Here is a 23,580-nt window from a genome sequence, read left to right on the forward strand (position 1 = left end):
ACTGAAGAGAGACAAAAAAACAAACAAGGTGACACAAACAAGGTTGTCACGTTCATACAAGTCATAAATTAGTGTTATATATATATATATATATATATATATATATATATATATATATATATAAAAGAGAGAAAAGTGTTAGTCTACATATGAGTTTAATGCCAACCAGATGAATACCTCAGTTGTGAGTCCATCTACTACCAAACTAACTAAAAAGATATTGTAACATTCTAAAAGTTTAGTCTTGTATTGAAGATTTTGAAGGATCATTAAGGGCTTATAAAGAGGGTTGTTAAGTTGTTGATTTTTCTGATTCCTAGCTTTTTTTATTTTGGGCTGAAACCAAAATTGCTAGGGGGTGGGTTGAGATCTGTCAGGGGCCCGAGTCCAGGAGTGGGTCAGGTTGTTACAGTTTTAAAGAAACATAATATGGATTTGAACATGAAACCTCCCACATACCAGTCACGTGCATACTCATTTGAGTAATCTACTTTTTCTATTATAACACCTCAAAAGTTTATTTTTGTATTAAAGATTTTGAAAGATCTTTAAAGGATTATAAAGGAGGTTGTTAAGCTGTTGATTGTTCTGGTTCCTCACCTTTTCTTGGGTTATAACCGAAACTAGGTGGATTGGGATCTGTTAGACCAAGGGCTCGAGTCTGGGAGTGAGTCAGGTTGCTATAATGGTATCAGAACACGGTTCAAACACTAGACCTAGGGTCTCACACGCACGGATGCATATGCCTTAAGGGGGGTGAATTGTAATTCCCCAAAAATTTAGTTTTGTATTGAAAATTTTGAAGGATCTTTAAGGGTTTAAGGGGGTTGTTAAGTTATTGATTGCCTTTGTTCATAGCCTTTTTTTTTTTGTGCTGGAACCAAAACTGCTGGGGGGTGGCTTGGGATCCGCCAGCCCAGGGCCCGAGTCCGAGAGTGGATCAGGTTGTTACAGATGTGATTTCCATATGCAAGAACCTTGAAATAAAAAATACAATGCTCTTTTGCTGCACATGTAAGATTTTACAGACTGAGTTCATTCATTGGTTTTAAATCGTTAAAGAATAGGTGGTCTTAAAGGATCACAATGCTTTGCAAAATAATGAATTTTTTATTCCTAAATTTGCAAACATGTATATCACATTTATGTGGTTAATTTTGCAAAAAGAACATTACCAAGAGATAAACTTCTAATATCAGTTTAAAGTTTAAAACTTAACAAAGCACGTTACTATAGTATGCGTCAGCCTGAAATGGGACCTAACCAAAGGTTGTGCTAACCAATGTACTTCCCAATCATAAACACATATTATCTATATAAGACTCTTTGAAGTGAAAACCCATGCAAACTATAACAAGCTATCAAGTGGACTCATATGTTGCCACATAAAAATGGCTTTTCATATCCAACTACCAGCTGACACCTATTTTTCCCAAAAGTTACTTTGATGAGAAATTGCTCATAATGGTTTAGATGCAGCCTTTTGCAGTTTATCAAACCAATGCATGATTGAGATCCACACTATCAAGAGCAAATATACCACTTAAATGCTAAGCATGACTTACAGCGCAACCAAAGGCAAGGAACACCAAGTAACTGGAATGGTGCCACTGATATAGTTAGATCCAAGAAATCTGTCACAAGAAACGTATGTTAAGAGAGGTCTATACCTCTCTTTCCAACTCCAAAATAGACAAAGAATGCCTGATAACAGAACAATACACTTCTCAGTTACATACATACACAGGAATTGGTCGTCATACGGTTAACTGGAAGATGCTATGGTATTTACATTTTTAAAATAGTAAATAAGATGTGGTTGAATTAGTAAATAAGTCATTCATGATGCATCTCTATTTTTACATATTTAAGTACAGAGAACCACTTTCACCTATCGACTAAGCATGTTTCGATTGAAATCCAGGAAAAGCTTCATCTGCAATCTAATACACAAGACAAGAGCCTCTCAAATATTGTACTTACAAAATTTCACTGTGTACATGGAATTTACATGAGTGCTTTGAGAAGAATCAACCCTTGAACTTTTAAAAATGCAAATAGACGCATACAGTACAGGAGGCAAAAATGACCAAAACCTTGTGAAAAAAGCACATCTGTGTTCTCAAAATGAGAAAGTCAATCATGTAAATCACATCTATAAGGTAAAAATGCAATCAAAACAACATGAAAAATCAAACCGAGGAAACTTGCACGGTGGCCTTTGTTGGACGATCCTGAGTCAATTAATATGTTTTACCAGTGAAAGTATTTTAAGACACAAAAGGTCACAGAACTGCTTACAGTTCTGATAAGTGGGTGAGCTTGCTCAGCTCCTCAGGCAGCACTCCTGCTAAGTTTTGCTCCTCTAGTTTTCTGAACATGCAACAAACACAACAGACAATTTTAACGTCGTTTAATTGTAAGTTACACAAGTCGCTATGGTAAGGAGAAAGTTTGTGTGATTGAAGCAAATCGTACATGCTTACTACGTGACAAACCGTTCCGTTTGCGTAAGAACAATTACATGTGACATTGTTGTTCTTTGAATCGATCCACCCTCCACTCCTCGAGCATGGATCCACGGCGAAATTCCAACCCTTCTTTCCCAACTTGGTTGCAACTGCTTTGAGTGCAGCGGCTAATGGAATTCAAGGAAGACACAGTAATCAGTTAGAGTCTCGCTTCTCCTTTTCTTCATCTTACAATCCTTGATAGCACAGTCCATCACCAATGAGTCCGTCGTCAATAGCAGAAACATAGAAGAAAATGTACTGATGAACACCGCAAACTTATTCTCAAACTTGAGTTTAAAGAACACAGAGTGAAAGCACCAACAGTTATGGTGGCAGAATAATGAAAAATTTTAAACAGTTACTCCGGACATGAGTTGGAGTGAATTGACCCTTGACTCGCTGTGTCTACTCAAATTCTTAATCACTTGCCAATATTTTCATATGCATAAATAGTGCTTTTGATTCGTTATAAATTAGTATTTTATTATAATAATGTATATGTATATGTACACTGCAAGCTTTAGCAATATATTTACTACAATTATATAATATTACATACATCTCTTATATATGTAATGCACTCAAAATTTGGTATAACATGTGGGTTTCATATCATTTATAAGTACACTTATTGCGTATAATTTGAACACTTATATCATATTCATAGATGACTTCGTTAAACCAAATTTAACTCCGGTAAAATTCGGATCGTTGGGACTCTTCATCCTATAACTCGGTCCGATCCTATAACATGTGGTCTTATGCTTGAAAAATATGAGGGAGATCTTCCGACACTTTAAAGCTTTTATTGTTCTTGAAAAATAAGGGTATAAGGCACACAAAATATGTAAAAAGTATGAACGTATGAAAAGAGAGCCGGAAAAAGGACCGTGTTAGATCAATAGTTTGATAGAAAGATGCAACACTTTAAAGATCGGTATCTTCTGATTCTGCCAATATCATATTTTTCTCACATTTATATTGCCATTGGAAATTTTAAGAATCCGAAAAAGCCAAGCTTTTATAATCACTTTGGGCGTGTTTGATTGTTCCTGATGTTTAAGTACTCAGAATTCTTAAGGTCTTCACTTTTGTCAATGCAAAGAGTATCAGCCTAAGAACTTGACTGGGCCAAGCTTGTTTACCTGTGGCTGTGACCATACCCAATGTATGGTATGCCGAACCCAAATCCAGACTTGGATCTACGACCGACTGTGCTAGAAGCTTAGCATTGGATCTAGGTCCAGAATCATTTGACTCTGAACCGGTGACTTCGTTGGATTTTTTGGGATCTGTTCATAGTGCCAAAAGCTTTCAACATGTCCTTCTAAAATCAGGAAAACCTATGGGTGTGGAGACCTTGATGTCAGGCTTTGACTTCGTTTAAACAATTTAAGTAGGGGCAGAGCCAGAATTTTTAAATTCATGAAACACTAAATATATAATTAACAAAATTTCTATTGATTATGAGACAATGACCTAGATCTCGTGGGGCTACCTCATATAACTAGACTCAGGTTCTACCACTAAATAGAGCTTTCAAAGATTGAGCTTTCAGGGGCATATGCCCCGCTGAGACCCACGCATCCCTTCCCCTGAGGTTAAGCTTAGCTAAGCTCGTCTTGAATGAGAAAAATCAGCCATAGTCCCGAATAAAAGAAGCCGATGCTTAAGAAGAGCAAATTAACGCATAAATATTTACAGAAGATAGACATAAACCAAGAAATTTTGGTAGTTCGACTAATGTGGAAGTCCGGCCTTGAGGGCAAGTTCTCCACTCAGATCCAACAGTGAGAGGCACGGGGAAGTCGTCGAGGGAGCTTTTCCATCAAGGCATAGCCTAATTACCAATCCATTAATTCCAGGAACCAGGCCATGGAATGATGTTCTGCCCACTAATAGTCTTTTGAGCTTTTTGTTTCTTTATAAGTTTATGTAAGTCTATTTCAACCAGCGCTTGACAATTTTTATGCAAAGTGAGGCTGTTTTCAGAAAAGACTCAAAAAGTGACTTCACCTTTGAACGTTGTAGGCCAAAAGTAAGCCTAAAATATATCACACATATGTTTGTTTGTTTTAGACTTACTTTTGAACCACATCCTTCAAAGGGCCTCACTTTGCATGACAATTATAAAAATTATCAAGCAAGCTTAGAGAGAGGTGGGAGGGAAGAGAGAGAGAGAAGAGGTCTCCCCGTGTCAATCTATCGAGATGATGCATAACTCTATTGTGTCATTCATATTTTTAAACATAGAATTTGATTGTAAATATCCTAATTTAATTTTAAAAACAAATATATATACGTACATGCTAACCCTATTTCGTATCTCCATATGGCCAATATAACACGTCTTCGCTGACACATATCGGCTTATATCAATATGTCCGCTGCAACACGGTGCCCTTTAAGCAATAGATGATCATGAGCTAGCCTTGGGTGAGATCAGCGGCCAGTGGGTTCGCCATTCATTCACTTGTGCTATTAATGATGGAGCAGGCATTCGCTAGTCTCTTGCTGGGTGCATATCCTAATACTTTGTCGAGGAAAAAAGAAAAATATATATAAAAAAAGGAAGAAGAACCTATATACGTGGGAGTGGGCTCCTTCTAACTTTATCGGTTTCTTTCGCTCAAAAATAAAAGGCTAGAAAGCCCTCCCCCTTCCCCCTCCTATCAATTCCTCTTTCTTGCAGGGTCCTAAACTGCTTGATGGTAGTACCTTTTAACTTGGATACTACGCACGGTAATTAAATTAAAGACCCATCTTAAACAAGTCCCTAACCTCACCAGCTACATTATGCTCCTCGAGTCAACTTCATGCGCTACTTAGTTTACCAATATTTTTTGATCGAAACTCTGACACTAAACATTAGACTCGCTACTCATTTCCGCAGTTTGTAAAATCAAAGACATTACTTTAGGTGTGAGTTGCCAGGATGCTATTCAAACATTGTTTCCTTATGCGATGCTTTCGATCCTTTTTTTTTTGGGAGACTGGATAGGTTAAGCTCCTAGCAAAACTTAACTTTCTCCTAATAATGAAACTAATGTGTTTGCATGTGATCCAACGAAATGCGAACAATATTAGATTAAACGTATTGATAAATCCAAGTTGAACCAATAAACAACAGATAAACCACTCAGCAGATCTAAAATTGGCGCCTACAGTACAAAAAATATATATACTCGAAGGTTATTAAAAGGTACTCATATTTATGCACTGACCAAGTATAGATATGGTGCAAATCCAAACACAAACTTAAATCGGACACCACTTGAGATTGGTGTCTACAAAGGTATGCACCTGACAGGCAAAATAAGGCTCGGTTCACACCCAAGAAGCTAACAATTGCTCGGCCTACACCTAAGCACAGGGCTGTACAACAATCTGAGACAATTTGACCTTGATTCGAACTCACTTGGTTAAGCTTGACTCCAGCTCAAATTGTTTATAAACCAAGCGAGCTCAAGCTGTGTTGAAACTTGAGCTTATAGAAGAGAAACTCTTTTTTTTTTTTTCAAACTTAAAACCAAGGAAATAGATTAAACCAAATGGCGAGCTGGTAAACAAGCTTAAACAAGTTGAGCTTAAGCCCAGACTCCGTCTATTGAGTCAAGCTCGAATTGAGCTTGTATTTCGGAACTCAAGCTCGACTCAGCTGATGTATAACCCTACCTAAGAAGCTGACTTCACCGGTATAAGTAATTGCCGCAATGCTGAACAGCTGTCATAATAACATTATAATATGCAACTTAAGTTGCCATTAATGCCACTCATGTTTAGAACTTTCTGTGCTTTAATGTACAAAATACCCTGATTTCTGTTTCGCATTTATTTCTCGATATTTTGTCCAGTTAGTTGGATACTTTGGCAATGTCTATATATTGCTCACCCGAAACAAAGGGTGCAAGAATAAAAAAATTTCACAACTTTTACACACATATATATATATATATATATTCAGATCCACCACCAACTCCAAAATCAACCAACACCAATACCTATATATATATATATATATATATATATATATATATATATATATATATATATACTAAATTTAAAATTCAAAAAAAATCCAAAAAGTAAGGTTACTGCTATACATACACACACACACATATATACATACATACATACACACACACTGTATTTAAAAAATCAACAAAATCCAAAAGGTAAGGTTTGGATTCACAAATTCAAGTACAATGAAATCTAAACGATTACCTCCGGTATTTATTACACTTATGTATATTAGTCATTGGTGGAATCTTTATTAAAATAATGTGTGAAAAAATGATTTGCAAAAAAAAATTATTTTACTTGTGTATATTAATTTTTATTTTGCATTTCTTGCCTTTCAAAATAAATATAGCCAACAATAATTCCACAATAAGGAAAAAAAATTAGTTGCCTTACAAGTTCAAAATATGTATCAACTTCTTAGTAATTAAGATCTCATGTTCCACTTTTTAGATCAATAATGAAGGGTTTAGATTGTATTAACATTTGTTCGATGTAAATGAAGACTCAAACTCTGATATCCAATTGAAACTCCAATGAGAACCCTTTCCGCGCCCGGACCCCCACCCCCGCAAGGCAATGAAATTAGGACGAAGCGAGACATGCAAATACATAGATCTACTTTCATATCTGCCTCCAAATTCGTTCTATCAGATCAAACATTCAATTTCACTTTATTTGCGCTCTTACAATAAATTAAATCGTCTTTCAATATTTCACAATGCCTTCGCCAGTTCTTTTTATATAAAGCATATATAGCCAAACATGTCAGCTTTTGTACTTTATGTTTTCGCGTGATCACGGCCTTCAATACCCAGCTTTTCGTATTTTGTCTCTTAAAACTATAATATTTGCCGTTATATAAATAAATGTAAAATGTTTCAAATTTATAACGTTTAAAAGTATATAAAAAATTGATGTACAAATCAAATTATATATATATATTTTAAATAATCACTTTAATTTATCGGTGCCTTAAATTCAACCTATAGATACTTTTTTTATTCTCACCGAATTATTTTAATCACTTTAATTTACACATAAAGCCTGTCAGCAAAAGACAACATATGTATATTTCATATATAAACTACCTTTACGACGGGTGGTATTTTTTAAATTTGCGATACTAAATACTGTCCCAGAAACGTGCATTCTGTGGAAAAAAACATAGTGAGTCAAATGTCCTCATGAAATTATCGGCTACCTGATATATATATATATATATATCAGTTGAAATCTGATACCCAAATAGCTGAATCGTGGTTAAATGAGAAGTAAATCATTGTTAAAAACTACATAAACTGTCATTATATATTAGACTTCCACTAAGAGTGGTTTTCAAAAAAAATTTATCCGTAGAGAAAGTGTCTCCCCTTACGTTAGTTTTTTTTTTTTGCGTAAGGAGACACCCAACCTTTTAGATCGGACAGTCCATTTGCTTGCCCCATACCTTGCGATTTGTAAGGGGACGCAAGTCCCCTACCCTGCGTGGTGTGGGCGACTTGCCAGCCACCAAGAATGATTGGTGACACCTCACTAGGTGTCGTCGATGCCATGGAGGGGAGGCAACAGCTCCCCCTCAAAAAAATTGCCCTGGGCAAACTATTTTGGAAGGGGGAGGTGGTAGCGACCCTGATGAGGACGGTCATTCCTTCTCTTCCGCTACTTCGACTGGCTGCCGGTGAGGCACCGGCGGGCGTCACCGGGCCGTGCAGAGGAGGTGACGCCGCCTTCCCGCAACAAAACTCGATGGGCACCAAGAGTGAAGGATTTTTCTATCAAGACACTTTTATATATATATATATATTCAACTGGCTTCCAAATGTTATCGGATGACAAAATTTTTTAACCATGCAACATGTAATCATTCGACATCAATATATATGTGTATGGAGCTGCCTGATGAAAATATCAGGCGACCTTGATGGGAAGTAGGGGCAGAGGCATGTGTGCTAAAACTTATTATTTTTATATTGTTATTTCTAAGCAATTTTTTCATTCGTATACTAGTACTCCTTTAAAATTTAAAATTTTATAACTAGTTCCCCCTAACTACAATTTTTTTTTAGCTCCACTGCAGATGGGAAGGGATCCCCCAACCCAATAATCAATCTTTTTTCTTTTTTTTTCCCTCTCCCTCTTGCTCTTTATATATATATATATATATATATTAGAATCAACAACTTGCTACTTTCTATAATTGGATGGTCTTTTATTTGTTTTGTATTACTGAAAAGCATAGGCGACAACAAGTTGTTTGGCCATAGTTTTTAACAACGAAATACGTATTTTACTACATTTTTTAACTATACTAATGAAAAAAGTAAATATTCGACCGTAGAGGTAGCTTACTCATATATATATATATATATATATATATATATATATATATATATATATATATATATATATATATATATATATATATATATATATATATATATATATATATATATATATATATTAAAGTCGGTCTGCTACCATTGAGTGAGATTATTATTTGTTATTTTATATCACTAAAAATCGTCGCAAAAGTTATAGTTACGACGGCCAGTTAGTTGGCCACAACTTTTAGTGACATGTTTTAAAAACGCAAAAGAAAAACATAACTAGCTGACTGTAAAAGTAAGCATCAAAGAAACCTTGGTATACTAATTTTTTATTAGAATAATTCATACTGTCATCTAACACTTTATTTTTCCATCTCGTATTTGTTGGTCTCTCTCTCTCTCTCTCAGGACATGGTTGTGAAAAAAAACGAAAAAAAAAAGAAAGGTAATGCTCAACGATAAAAATATTGTTTTTTTTAAACTGTATTATCACTCCCAACCGCATCAAATCGCAAGATAGAGAAAAAGAGGGACGCGGGTCGCTGTCGAGTCACAGCTCCCATCGCCCTTCTGAGATGCCCTCGGCCTAATGATAAGGGAAATAACATCCGGTCGCTCCTGGTTCTGAGCCGTACCAGCTCAGATCCCCTCTACTTCACGTGAACCGATCCATTAAACCGGATGAACAAACTCCAAAGAATCAGTTGGAACTAAAAGGAACAAGAGTAACCCATTAAATATGCCGGAATTAAAGCGAGATCGGAAGGACGAAATGAGTTAAAAACTAAGTCGAAAGTCCGAGACCTTAGAAAGGAATTTAACTCGGAAATGGAGGACCGGGAAAAGACCAAGGGGGAGAGAGATCCGCACCTTCACCGTCGGGGAGCTTCGCGGCCTCCGGTCGGACGATGTCCGTGGACTTCGCAGCGAGCAGCAAGAGGACGACGAAGAAGAAGAGTCTCAGAAGACGGGATACCGGAGTCATTTCTTCCGATCTTTCACCGATTTCCAGTATTTCTCGTGAGAGTGGAGGAGCAGAAGAAGCGAGCAGGTAGCAACTGGGAGGAAAGCGAGCTCGCCGTCGCCCGGAAGGGAGAGGAAATGGCTCCTTCCTCGGGATTTTCCCTTTATTATATTAAATTGCTTGTCAAATGTTTTAGATGCCTAGATCTGTAACGTAATTACACGAAGGTACCCTGAAGTATATCAGCCAGCCCATCAAGCGTGAGGCCCCAATCCAGTTAACAAATATTTTGCATGTCTTAATGATGATGGGAGAGTGTATCATGTAGAGCGGACGGTTTTAATTGCTCCCTCAAATAAAAAGGTGGGTGAAGCTAGAATTTTTTTTTTTTTTTTTTTTTTTTTACATCATCAATTTTTAATTGGCCTTCATGTAGGGACCCTGATTTTAAGACTGCCTGGACCCAAGTTCACCCAAATAAGACATGTAAATTCAAAATTGTAGATTGCATAGCATATGTCACGGAACCCCACTTATTCTCGATGATCTTATGCTCTATAAGCGTTTTAGAACTAAAAATGAAGAGTGAGAGCTCATAAAATGGAAACATAAGAGATATGGAACTAAGCTGGAGCAAATGCCAACGGATGGAGAGGTCAACGAGGATGGTAGAGAATGCAGGTTGAATGAAGAACCGGATGAAACATACTGATGTGGTCAAAGGTAATAAGGCAACTATTAGCATGAAGGAGTCAAGGTAAAGAAGATAGAGACACATATGCAGGGCATGACATGAAAACTAGAGAACTCAACTGGTAAGCAAGTAGCAAAGAGGTAGATGAGGGCAGTGCAACTGGGAGGCAAGGCGGCTCACACTTAAGTGGCTTGAGGTTTGAACAATGTAGTTGCAGTCACACTTTGATGTGTTATTCGTTTGGGCTGCAAATAGTACAATTGGGCGGCAAGGCGGCTCACACTTAAGTGGCTTGAGGTTTGAACAATGTGGTTGCAGTTACACTTTGATGTGTTATTCTTTTGGGCTGTAAACAGTGCAACTGGGCGGCAAGGCGGCTCACACTTAACTGGCTTAAGGTTTGAACAATGTGGTTGTAGTTACACTTTGATGTGTTATTCTTTTGGGCTGCAAATGGTTGTAACCGCAACAAGTGAATTAAAGATGTTTTGTAGGTTCAAGCCCCCAAGTAAATCAGATCTTTGGAAGCATAAAAGTATGGTTTGCGAAGTTTTACGCCAAAGGTGATTTTCCCCAAATAAGCATTTTAAAAAATGAATTTATTTTTAACAATTTTACTTGTGTAAAATGTTTTTTACAAATAAACTTTAAAAGATAACAAATGATGCATTAGAAATTATTAGTCGAATCAATGACATGACCCACGGTTAGTGTTTGTGCCTTATTAGAATCTCCCTATATGTATGTGCACGCACAGACACGCGCTACAACAATATTAGAAATAATGACATCACAGTCTATGTATGAAATGCCATTTTCCAAACAGATGACAACTTTAAAATTTATCTTATGCACGACAATGAGCAACACTTTTATTGCTCAAATAAATCGTTGCCCATACTTGCTTCCTCAGACACTACTTGTGAACGTACTCAAAGAATCACTCATATCCCTTAATTACGGTTCTGATCCGGTAGTTCCTTCCACAGCATGGTTAGCATCTTAATTTTCTGTAATTTTGGTCAATTTTGATGTTCTTTAGATCAATTTTAGATGGAATTTATAAAATAAAAGCATAGTTATCAAAGCACGTGCTTTCGATGTATAACTCAAATTTTCAAGATCAAATTTTTAAAGCTTCCAAATATTTCATATGCATTAACCAGTATAAGCATGTTGACTCATAGGTTTCTGATTCCATAAACCCACTTTCATGTAATTAGATTAACAAAAAAGCACCTCTCAAGTCCAAGTTGTTATTTTTCCAAATGTGTAATGGACTGCGCACATACACACACACACACACACACAATGAGACCCTTAGGTGCTAAATCCATAAAGAATCATCTTAACCATCTATCTTTATAATATGAATTGTTGAGAGAAAAATAAGAAAAAAAAAGATATAGATCATATTTAAGTCATCTATCATTAATTAACAATGTTTTCTCCTTTTTTCTTCTTTCAGATGGATGGCTAAGATGATTCCTTACAAGTTTCGCAATTAAGAGCCGAGTACTTTTATATAAAAGCTATTTTTAAGTCATTATATGCTTTATAACCTTGCAAACATGTAATGCTAAATTTTAAATTTGCTTTCCTCATGCTATACACCTTTGTGTTTAAATGATTCAGCTTTGTAAATTAATTATTTTAATTTTTTTAGCTATTTCTTTTGTCATGTCATGAACATTTAATTATGTCAAATCTTTTAACTTTTTTTTTGTTACGAGCTGATAATTATGTACATGTTCTTCATAGTAGTGGTACTTATTATTGGTGATTTTTTTTTAAACCACATGATTCACATATGCGTGCTTACTGGTTTGGTAAAACTCTAAATTTCCTAGCATTATACACTTCTAGTAACATTTACCAGTAAGCAATCATCACGCTATTTCTGTTTTATGAATCTGTTTCAAAAAATAAAAAAATTCATAAAATAAAATAAAATTTTCTCTTTTTTTGGAATAGATTTATAAAAAGTACTAACTACTGTTCCGAGGGTCCGGCTGGACTTGTTCCCCAATATTTATGATTTTTTGGACAAGAAAGAGAGAGAGGGGCCGGCAATGATCACTCTACCTCGAAACAGGCATGTTTGAAATGCTGTCACGTCTTCAGTAGTTAAAGAATTGTTAGTAATCTAATGGAAAATAAGAATCTAACATTCTTTATAAGACATGTTTCTTATAAAAAGGTAAGCCCTAGTTTGACAAGAATTTTTTGGACAAGAAAGAGAGAGAGAGGGATCCGTGATGCCCACTCTACGTCGAAGCAGGCGTGTTTGAAACACCGTCGCGTCTTTAGTGGTTGAAGAATTGTTAGTAATCTAATATAAAATAAGAATCTAACCTTCTTTACAAGGCATACATTTCTTATCAAAAGATATGCCCCTTGTGTGACAACGATTTTTTGGACAAGAACGAGAGAGAGAGAGGGACTGGCAATGCTCACTCTACCTCGAAACAGGCATGTTTGAAACGCTGTCGGGTATTCAGTGGTTGAAGAATTGTTAGTCATCTAATGGAAAATAAGAATCTAACCTTCTTTATAAGACATACATTTCTTATCAAAAGGTAGGCCCTTGTTTGACAGCGATTTTTTGGACAAGAACGAGAGAGAGAGAGACTGGCGATGCTCACTGTACCTCGAAACAGGCGTGTTTGAAACGCCGTCGCGTCTTCAGTGGTTGAAGAATTGTTAGTAATCTAATATAAAATAAGAATCTAACCTTCTTTACAAGGCATACATTTCTTATCAAAAGATAGGCCCCTTGTGTGACAACGATTTTTTGGACAAGAACGAGAGAGAGAGGGACTGGCAATGCTCACTCTACCTCGAAACAGGCATGTTTGAAACGCTGTCGGGTATTCAGTGGTTGAAGAATTGTTAGTCATCTAATGGAAAATAAGAATCTAACCTTCTTTATAAGACATACATTTCTTATCAAAAGGTAGGCCCTTGTTTGACAGCGATTTTTTGGACAAGAACGAGAGAGAGAGAGACTGGCGATGCTCACTCTACCTCGAAACAGGCGTGTTTGAAACGCCATCGCATCTTCAATGGTTGAAGAATTGTTAGTAATCTAATGGAAACTAAGAATCTAACCTTCTTTATAAGGCATACATTTCTTATCAAAAGGTGGGCCCCTTATTTGGCAACAATTTTTTGGACAAGAAAGAGAGAGAGGGACCGGCGATGCTCACTCTACCTCGAAATAGGCGTGTTTGAAACGCCGTCGCGTCTTCAGTGGTTGAAGAATTTTTAGTGATCTAATGGAAAATAAGAACCTAACCTTCTTTATAAGGCATACATTTCTTATCAAAAGGTAGGCCCCTTGTTTGACAACCATTTTTTGGATAAGAAAGAGAGAGAGGGACTGACAATGCTCACTCGACCTCGAAACAGGCATGTTTGAAACGTCGTCAGGTCTTCAGTGGTTGAAGAATTGTTGGTAATCTAATGAAAAATAAGAATCTAACCTTCTTTATAAGGCATACATTTCTTGTTGAAAGTTAGGCCCTTGTTTGACAATGATTTTTTGGACAAGAAAGAGAGAAAGGGACTGGCGATGCTCACTCTACCTCGAAACAGGCGCGTTTGAAATGCCGTCGCGTCTTCAGCGGTTGAAGAATTGTTAGTAATCTAATAGAAAATAAGAATCTAACCTTCTTTATAAGTCATACATTTCTTATCAAAAGGTTGGCCCCTTGTTTGACAAGGATTTTTTGGACAAGAAAGAGAGAGGGGGACTGGCGATGCTCACTTTACTTGGAAACATGCGTGTTTGGAAGGCCGTTGGGTCTTCAGTGGTTGAAGAATTGTTAGTAATCTAATGGAAAATAAGAATCTAACATTCTTTATAAGGCATACATTTCTTATCAAAAGGTAGGCCCCTTGTTTGGCAATGATTTTTTGAACAAGAAAGAGAGAAAGGGACCGGTGATGCTCACTCTACCTCGAAACAGGCGTGTTTAAAATGCCGTCGAGTGGTTAAAGAATTGTAAGTAATCTAATGAAAAATAAGAATCTAACCTTCTTTATAAGGCATGCATTTCTTATGAAAAGGTAGGCCCCTTGTTTGGCAATTGCACGCCTACAGGAAACTTCTACCTTACGTCAAGCAAAATATGAAAAGCCTGAGGCCTAATTCGCTGATGTTTTGACCATGGATAAAAAAGGTCAGCTTCTAAAGTACAACCTTATGTATCACCATGCTTTACATCTATGAAATTCCAAGTACACACCCAATTTTTACTATTAATTGTTGAGTAAAGGTTAAAGTCAAAGTTTCTAATGTTCCTTTCCAGTTTAAAAATGTTTTCATGCTCTAGATAGAGTTAAAACAAAGCATTCAAATATGCCTTAGGTAGTAAATTTAAATATGAGAAAATGGCAGAGCCTTAGGAGAGCTACAAGTCAATCACGAATCGAGACTATCCTCTGTGGTTCAACTAAGTTTTCATATGAAGTGATTATTATGGTTTAATTTTTATGATTGTATTTCCGTGGTAAAATGACATTATTGAGTGGAGTAACGGGTAGAAGTACTCATAGAGTGTGTTTTGGCTAGCCAAGAGTATTGGTTAAATGTGTGATCTTCTCATGAAGGTAGTGGGGTTAGGTTCCACTAATGAAATGAACCAACATCGTGTGTTAGCCAATCCTATTGTGAATGTGTTTTCCTAATGATAAATTAAGAAATAATAATTAATTTGAGTCGAGTGGGTTATTATAATACGTTTGACAGTTTGAGATACATCCTGCCCTTGCCATTGGTCTCACTTGCTTGGAGCGCAAGTGGTGTAAAGCTCCAGGATATTATTATGTATTGTGTTTGGAGCATTAGGCTCCTGCTTTTCCAACTTGAGTGTCTTAGGGAGGGCTGAGCAACTCCCTGTGGATTGCTCTATAGTTGCAACGTGTATATATCTGTATTGTTTTGGACCACCATAGGGTTGTCTCCCAACTATCGATCACCCATGGTGTGCACGCGTCTGTGTTTTGCAACCACTTGAACTATCAATTAACTAAAATGAATGTGAATGTACCTCCAAGGTTTTGTTGTGCTTTAGGGTTTGGGTTTGCTTTAGAGTTCTTGCTAGTTGGGTAAGAACATAAACTCCAGTTTTTTTAAGCCGCCCGTTCTCACAAAAAATGGTTCCCCTATCTCCACAATATACATAATTATCCACAAGACCCAATACAAGTCGTGGGAATGCTTCGTCTCGGTTCGAGCCCTTTTTGACCATGAGAAATTAAAGGGGCTCCATTCCCATTGGCAAATTGTTGGGTGAGAAATGGTAAAGTTCAAACAAAAACACTTAATTGGGAAAACGATCGCACCTTTGGGAGAAACCGTCTTCCCCACGAAGCTGTCAATATCATATAAAAACTTGTACTTTCAAGGTTTTGTCCTGCTTTAGGGTTTGGGTAGGCTTTTAACTTGTTTGTTTTGTTTTAGGGTCTGGGTAGGCTTTTAACTTGTGCGTTGTACTTGTCACTATTTTCTTTCAAGGTGTGGCAATGACCATTAGATTCAAACCTAAAAAAAAAAGATTTTGAAGATTGGACATTTGCCGTACCAAGATGGAAGTATGGTTTAAGGAGACAAAGACCTAGTTTATAAGTTGCCAATATCGCCTTCTTTCTTACTGATAGATTAAATTATCATTTTACATATCAATATAAACGCGACCTGATCATGTCATTAGGTTCAAATGGCACCATTTGTGGTTACTTTGCTGTCTTAAGCCCAATTAGACATCGGCCTTTGATGGCTAATATGCTTCATTCATATTGGTCCTTTTACCACGACAACAATATGCAGACTAATTACCATGAGTATCTTATCTTTTGGTCCTTAGCATAGTTTAATTTAGTTTTTAGTTGGTTTTATTGCACAATGATTAAAAGCCGCATCTGAGGGGCGCACATGTGGATTTTGGCAAGACTTCTCCTAATCTTTTGATTAAATATTTTATAGGAGTGCTTAGTAATGCAAATATCGTACTAGTGCTTCATAAATTTAAGATTCATAGCAGGATTTCCATAGCAGGTACACCTGTACCTATACCCATGTGGCTTAGCCGCGTACACCACAAGGTTAGATGAGAACAGACACATAAATGTGGATCCTGATACATGGACCTTTTACATTCAAAATCAAATTTACGTTCTAAAACAAAAAAATGATAACGAAAACATCAACTAAAACTTAAGAATTTATGGCTAAACTCCATATCAATTGAATCAATTGCCTTGGGATCCAATATGCATCCCATGTCTTTTGCTTCTGCTACCATCAACTTTCTTTCTCCAAAGATAAACAATGTTTTTTTCAATAAAAAAAAAATCATCGCTTTGTTTGATATATGAATGATGAAGGTAAGGTAACGAGGATTATACAATGCAATTGCACATAATGGGCAATTACATGTTAAGTAGGGATGTTAATATATCTTATTTGAATAAGATATCTGACTGAACTGATCTGAAAAATCAGATATGGAACAAATTTAATATTCGATTAAGAAATCAGATGAGATTCAGATTTATTGGATTCAGATTCAAATATACATAAATACCCAATCAGATTCGAATACAGATTCAGGTTGGATTTACTTTTAGACAAATATCCTATATCTAATGCTAATATATTTGAAAACAGACAAAATTTGGTTCAAAATTCGGATTCAGATTGTCAAATTAAATTTTGGATTTTCTTTATTTTCATTTGAATCTGAATATTCGAAAAAGCTGACATAACTAAAGGTATATCTTATTCTAATTTAATCGATTAACATCCCTAACCCTAATGTCAAAATTGGTAGGCATTTTCTAAAAGGAATTTAACCAATAAAGCAGATCCTGAACGTCCAAAAATTGACAAATCAATTGAGAAGTTCAGGCAAGACTTTATACACCAAAGACTCATTTGTCCCCAAAGCTTGTGTTAGGTGGCAGAGGATGACGTGTCTTCAGTCCATAAGGACGTGTTTTCCGTGGTAGAAGTGGGACCCTTGTCCCGATTTTTAAATTTTGAGTCCGTTTCCACGAGAGAGGATGGTAATCCTGGCTTGTTGGACAAAATCGTCAATTACGATCCATGGATTTCGGGTGCAACTGAAATCTTGGAAACAATCTGCCCGTTAGGACTTCGTGCTTTTCTGCTTCTGCTACCTCACTCCCTCCCCCCGACACACACACCTCTCAATTTTTTTAAAAGAAAATATTATATGTAAATTTAAAAAGAAAATGTATTTATCTTATACAACATTTTTGAAAATTATATTTAAACTCATTTGAAATAATAATAAAATTTTCAAAATTATATCTAACCAATTTGAAATAATAATCAGTTCATTTCATAAAAAATTTCTAGCCCTGTCCCTCATCTCCGGTCGTCGCCGTTTGCTACACAGCCCGTTGAAGACTACTTCCTCGTCGCCCCCTCATCGCTCGCTCCCATTTCATTGCACAGCCCGTTGAAAACCCTCCCTGCTCGTCGCACCCACGTTCGCTCAGCTGGTTGAAGAAAAAGGTTTTAGTGGCTAGTGAAAAATGAATGCCGTTCAAGCGATCAAACGTAGGTCCAATTTTTTTTCCATGCTGCAGACAAACACTGGGATGGAAATTCAGTAGATTATAATCCAAGTTCAACAGACACGCCTGCCGTTCTCTCATGTCTATGGCTATCAATTGATCTGATTTCAATCGGGATATGCTTTATCATATCAGCCATTCCTGGTAGTTATATATTTAGATTTGAATTCATATTCGAATTTCCATGAAGAACATTCTATACCATATCCCAATGCCAAATTCATAATTCGAATCTGGCTTGAATGCAGTTTTTAGATTAACATCCGAATCTGAATCCTACTTTTAAATTGAATCCAAACAACATTATAGACATTGACTGCAGGATGTTTATTTAAAACTTCTGAATCCAAATCTAAATCCGGTCAATATTTACTTAAATTCGAGTCAAAATCTAAATCCAATTAGATGTCATTTCTTTTATCGGATTCTCATATAAATTCTTAATTGGATGGCAAAATCTGTTTCATATCGTTTTTATTTTCTTTTTAATACGGTTTAGTATCGGATTCTCATAAAAATTCTTAATTGGATGACAAAATCTGTTTCATATCGTTTTTATTTTCTTTTTAATACGGTTTAGTTGGATCGAATTTATAACCGTCTCCACTAGAAAGCGTATAAAAACAAGTTGACGGTAAACTTTCCAGAAAGAATGCGCATGATGGCAGCATATTTGAATATTATAACTTAAACAAGTGGTCAAAATTGAAAATTTCCCGCTGGCGTCTGTAGTCCCGTCTAGCGAAGGTCTGCCAGATTAGTCGTTAAAAAAAGGACGGCTTGGCAGTTCTTACGGAAAAGTTAGATAAAAAGAACGAAGAAGGGGAGAAAATCCGGAGAGAAACATCCATTAAGTGTTAGGAGGTTTGCCTAGAAAGTTTAGAATAAACAGCTGTAATATAGTTGTCTACAGCTGTATCCCATTGACAATGGGTCTCATACATGTATATACATCTGAGTTACACTGTATATATATATATGATAAATAAGAATACGGGATTTTAATCCCTCGCATAACATTGGCCCTTTCTCCCTGTTTCTCTGTTACCTTACGTCTCCAGTCGGTCCTTCTCTCTCAACTACGATCTTCCCCAACTTCAAGATGGTATCAGAGCCAGTAGGCTGAAACTCAAGGACAGGCGTGAACACCTACAGCTGATCAAGCTACAGGTCCTCCATGTCGAGGTTTCTGTAGACGTCGACGGATTCCCAAAGTTTAGGGAAAGTTTAGGGTTTTTTTGTTCCTGCACAAAAAGAGGAAGGAACCGACAGGCTAGGGCTCGGCTTTCTGGTCTCAGCTTCCCAACTGGTGCGGTGAGCGTGGATTCTGCAGATCAAGGGATTCTCAGCAGCGATGGCAGAATCAGAAAACCAAAACCCCCAAATCTCTACTGTAAAAGCAGTCATGAAGGAATCAGATCCGGCTCTCAAGATCACCACAGCACCTCTCAACGGTGGAAACTATGTGGTTTGGGCGAAATCAGCAAGCTTATACCTCTGTGGAAAGTCAAGAATAGGCTATATCAATGGCAAGATTACAGCTCCTGAGAAAGATGATCTGAGTTATGAAGAATGGGAAGCTAACGATCGAGTTGTAATGTCTTGGTTGCTAAATTCAATGGAGCCCACCATCGCCGAGAGCTTCCTATTCTTGGATTCGGCCAAAGAGATCTGGGACACCTTAGCGGAGATCTATGGTGAAGGCCAAAACCTGGCCAGGGTCTATCTTCTGCAACAGGATATCACACGAGTCACCAAAGGAGAGAAGCCATTTCACGTATATCTAAGCTCCCTTAAAGCGATGTGGGATGAATTATCCCAATATCGTCCCCTCGTTCCTGATATGGAAGTACTGAAACAGAGAGCTGACGAAGATAAAGTGTTCAAGCTTCTCGCTGGGTTAGGGGTAGAGTTTGACTATCTAAAAAGTCAGATTCTCATGTCTTCCCCTCTCCCGTCCTTCAACAATGTTTGTTCTATCATACAACGAGAAGAAACCAGGCGAAAAGTCATGAAGACTGAAGACGACTTCAAAAAAGAATATGCGCCTGCTGACAAGGCTGCATTTGTCGCTAAGACAGAAACATCTCATATTGCTCCAAGAGACAAGAACAACTTCACAGTAGATACCAGGTTCGGTCGAGGACGAAATTCTCTGTTCTGTACTTACTGTAAAAAACAAGGCCACAGTAGGGAACGTTGTTGGAACCTGAATGGCCGTCCAAACAGAGGGAGAGGACAAGTTCGTAATGCTGGACTCAGACGTGAAGGTGACATTGCTGAACTTACACGTTTGCTCAAACAAATCACCTGCAGCAATCTTGCTATTACAACTAAACTAGGAACAGAAACAGGTAAGACTTCAAACCCGTTACCTTGCTCTTTCTTGGCTCGTTCCAATAACTCAGCATGGATAGTCGACAGTGGGGCTACAGACCATATGACTGCTTGTTTAGAACTGTTACATAATGTCAAGTATGATAAACATATATCTGTAAAACTAGCTGATGGGTCGACCACATCTGCAGTAGGATATGGCTCTGTTTACATAAATCAACATATTACTTTGCAAGACGTGTTGTATGTGCCTAAGTGCACAACAAACTTGATATCTGTTAGCAAACTGAGTAATACTCTGAGCTGCTATATAATTTTTGTTGGAAAAAAGGTGATACTAGTAGACAGCAAGAATCAGACGAAGATTGGTGAATGTGAAGAGGAAAATGGCCTGTACTACTTGACTCAAGAGCACAACTCCAGTGTATACACTGCAATAAAAACTGCCAGTGATGCTCGCATATGGCACTGCAGAGTGGGTCATCCCTCCAATAAGGTCCTGTTGAATATGTTTCCAGGTTCTAGATTCTTAGTAGATGATTGTGAGGCATGTACCCTGGCTAAGATGACCAGGTTGCCTTTTACAGACTCTGAATATGTTGCTGAGTCATGTTTTGACTTGATACATACTGATGTCTGGGGACCAGCCCCCATAACTGGACATTCTGAATATAAATACTTTGTTACTTTCATAGATGACAAATCTCGAGCCACCTGGATCTATTTCTTGAAAAGGAAAAGCGATGTATTTCTTACGTTTAAGCAATTTTTTCAGTACATAGTCACTCAGTACAATCACACAATTAAGACATTGAGGTCAGACAATGGAGGAGAATATATTAATGCAGAATTTGAGGAATTCACAAACAAACAAGGAATATTACATCAAACCACTTGTAGGGGTACTCCTCAACAGAATGGGGTAAGTGAACGACGAAATAGACAATTGCTAAACATCGCCAGATCTCTAATGTTTTACATGAATGTTCCTTCACAATTCTGGTGTGAAGCAGTGGCCTGTGCTTGCCATGTCATGAATAGAACCTCGAGCCACAGACTAGGCAACAAGAGCCCATTAGAAATCTTGAATGATAGACCCCCTTCTTTACAACACTTACGAGTTTTCGGATGTGTGTGTTATGTTCATGTACAAGAAAGTTCAAGACACAAGCTTGAAAGACGAGCTGTTAAGTGTGTGTTTCTAGGGTATTCCTTTAACAAGAAAGGATACAAGTGCTATGACCCTATAAGAAAAAAGATGTATGTATCTAGAGACGTCAAGTTCATGGAAAATACACCTTTCTACACTGAAACTATATCAGATGCTTTCAGCAAGGGGGAGAATGACCAAGACAATGATCTCATGCCTGCTATACCTCTTCCAATAGCAAATGAAAATGATGATGCATTGGTAATATCTGGAACCAGTTTGGCTAATGAAGAAGCAAGCACCAACTCCCACTTGGAGGTGGGTGTGGCTGAAAGTGCTCAAAATAGAAGGATTGACCGCATAAGAAGAAGACCAGCCAGATATAATGACTACTATACATATCATGTCCAGAAAAACGACAAAGTCAACATAGCTCCCTGCCATGAAAGAGAACCACATACTTATGAAGAAGCTAACACTGAAGATAAATGGAGGAAAGCAATGCATGAGGAATTAGCTGCCCTGGAAAAAAATCAGACCTGGGAACTAGTAAATAGACCCCCAAACAAAAAATTGATTGGCTGCAAATGGACATATAAAATCAAGTATGACAGTAGTGGGCAGGTGGAGCGCTACAAGGCAAGACTGGTAGCGAAGGGCTTTACACAAGAACAAGGCATTGACTATCATGAGACGTTCGCCCCGGTTGCAAAGATGAGCTCATTACGAATATTACTTTCAGTAGCTGCAGTAAAGAATTGGAAAATGTATCAACTTGACGTGAAGAATGCTTTTCTTCACGGAGATTTAGAAGAAGAGATCTTTATGGAATTACCTCAAGGACTACATGTTCAACATGGTACTCAATCACAGGTGTGCAAATTAAAGAAGTCACTATATGGGCTTAAGCAGTCGCCCAGGGCGTGGTATGAAAAGTTGAGCTCAAAACTGATTGAAGGAGGATATAAGATGAGTAGTGCTGATCATTCTATATTTGTAGCATCTACCAATAAGGGAACAGTCATTGCTGCTATCTACGTTGATGATATAATTTTAACGGGAGAAGATCTGAGTTTTATTGAAAAAACCAAGAAAGTTTTGAGGAAATGCTTTGAGATCAAAGATCTAGGAGTATTACACTATTTCCTTGGCATGGAAATAATACATAAACCAAAAGGCATATTCGTGTGTCAAAAAAGATATGTTGCAGACCTGCTACATGAAACAGGAATGACAGATTGCATAGAAGCCGATACTCCAATGGAAACAAACTTGAAGTTGATGCATGATGGCGGAGAGCTAATAGATGAAGCAAGAAGTTTTCAGAAGTTAGTTGGTAAATTGCTATACTTGACAGCTACTAGACCAGATATCACTTACGCAGTAAATTTGCTAAGTCAGTTTATGCACAGCCCCAGAAAACCTCATGTAGAAGCTGCCCATCATGTGCTCAGGTATCTTAAGAAGACAAGTAACAAGGGCATCACGTTTAGAAGAAACAATCATCTTCAAATATATGGATATGCAGATGCTGACTGGGCAGGAAATCAAGACGACAGGAGATCAACCACTGGTTACTGTTGTTTCGTTGGTGATAATTTAGTCTCTTGGAGGAGTAAGAAACAAACGGTCGTGGCCAGATCAAGCGCAGAAAGTGAATATCGAGCAATGGCTCTCACTGTGTGTGAATTGCTATGGATAAAATACTTGCTACAGGATATGAAGATGAATGTAGAACAGCCAATAAGCCTCTTCTGTGACAGCAAGGCTGCAATTTACATTGGAAATAATCCTGTGTTTCATGAACGAACGAAACACATTGAAGTAGACTGTCACTTTCTTAGAGAGAAAATTCAATCAGGAATCATAAAAACAGAACATGTTGCCTCAAGGAACCAATTTGCAGATATTCTAACCAAAGCTGTGTGTAAAGATACATTTCACAAGTTATGCTGCAAGTTAGG

At 37.3% G+C, this 23,580-nt stretch overlaps 2 protein-coding genes across 4 annotated transcripts in view; one reads left to right on the forward strand and one right to left on the reverse strand.

The window, feature by feature from the left end:
- LOC116260328 (probable LRR receptor-like serine/threonine-protein kinase At1g53430) overlaps window positions 1-10,071 on the reverse strand; it is a 52,081-nt gene extending 42,010 nt beyond the window's left edge. For 2 of the 3 annotated variants that reach the window (XM_031638575.2, XM_031638573.2), the window contains exons 1-4: window positions 9,734-10,071; window positions 2,479-2,638; window positions 2,302-2,373; window positions 1,566-1,634 (exon numbers count right to left, since the gene is read on the reverse strand). In XM_031638575.2, coding sequence (XP_031494435.1) covers window positions 1,566-1,634; window positions 2,302-2,373; window positions 2,479-2,638; window positions 9,734-9,848 — 416 coding nt within the window. In that variant the 5' untranslated portion in view covers window positions 9,849-10,071. The remainder of the gene's footprint in view (window positions 1-1,565; window positions 1,635-2,301; window positions 2,374-2,478; window positions 2,639-9,733) is intronic. The other variant, XM_031638574.2, reaches the window with a different exon arrangement.
- A 9,412-nt stretch (window positions 10,072-19,483) lies between these two features.
- Window positions 19,484-23,580, forward strand: part of LOC116260243 (probable LRR receptor-like serine/threonine-protein kinase At1g53420) — a 66,166-nt gene continuing 62,069 nt past the window's right edge. Inside the window, exon 1 of the mRNA XM_031638420.2 lies at window positions 19,484-20,483. Coding sequence (XP_031494280.2) covers window positions 19,484-20,483 — 1,000 coding nt within the window. The remainder of the gene's footprint in view (window positions 20,484-23,580) is intronic.

The sequence above is a fragment of the Nymphaea colorata genome, chromosome 9 (assembly GCF_008831285.2).
Source record: "Nymphaea colorata isolate Beijing-Zhang1983 chromosome 9, ASM883128v2, whole genome shotgun sequence".
Taxonomy (NCBI): Eukaryota; Viridiplantae; Streptophyta; class Magnoliopsida; order Nymphaeales; family Nymphaeaceae; genus Nymphaea; species Nymphaea colorata.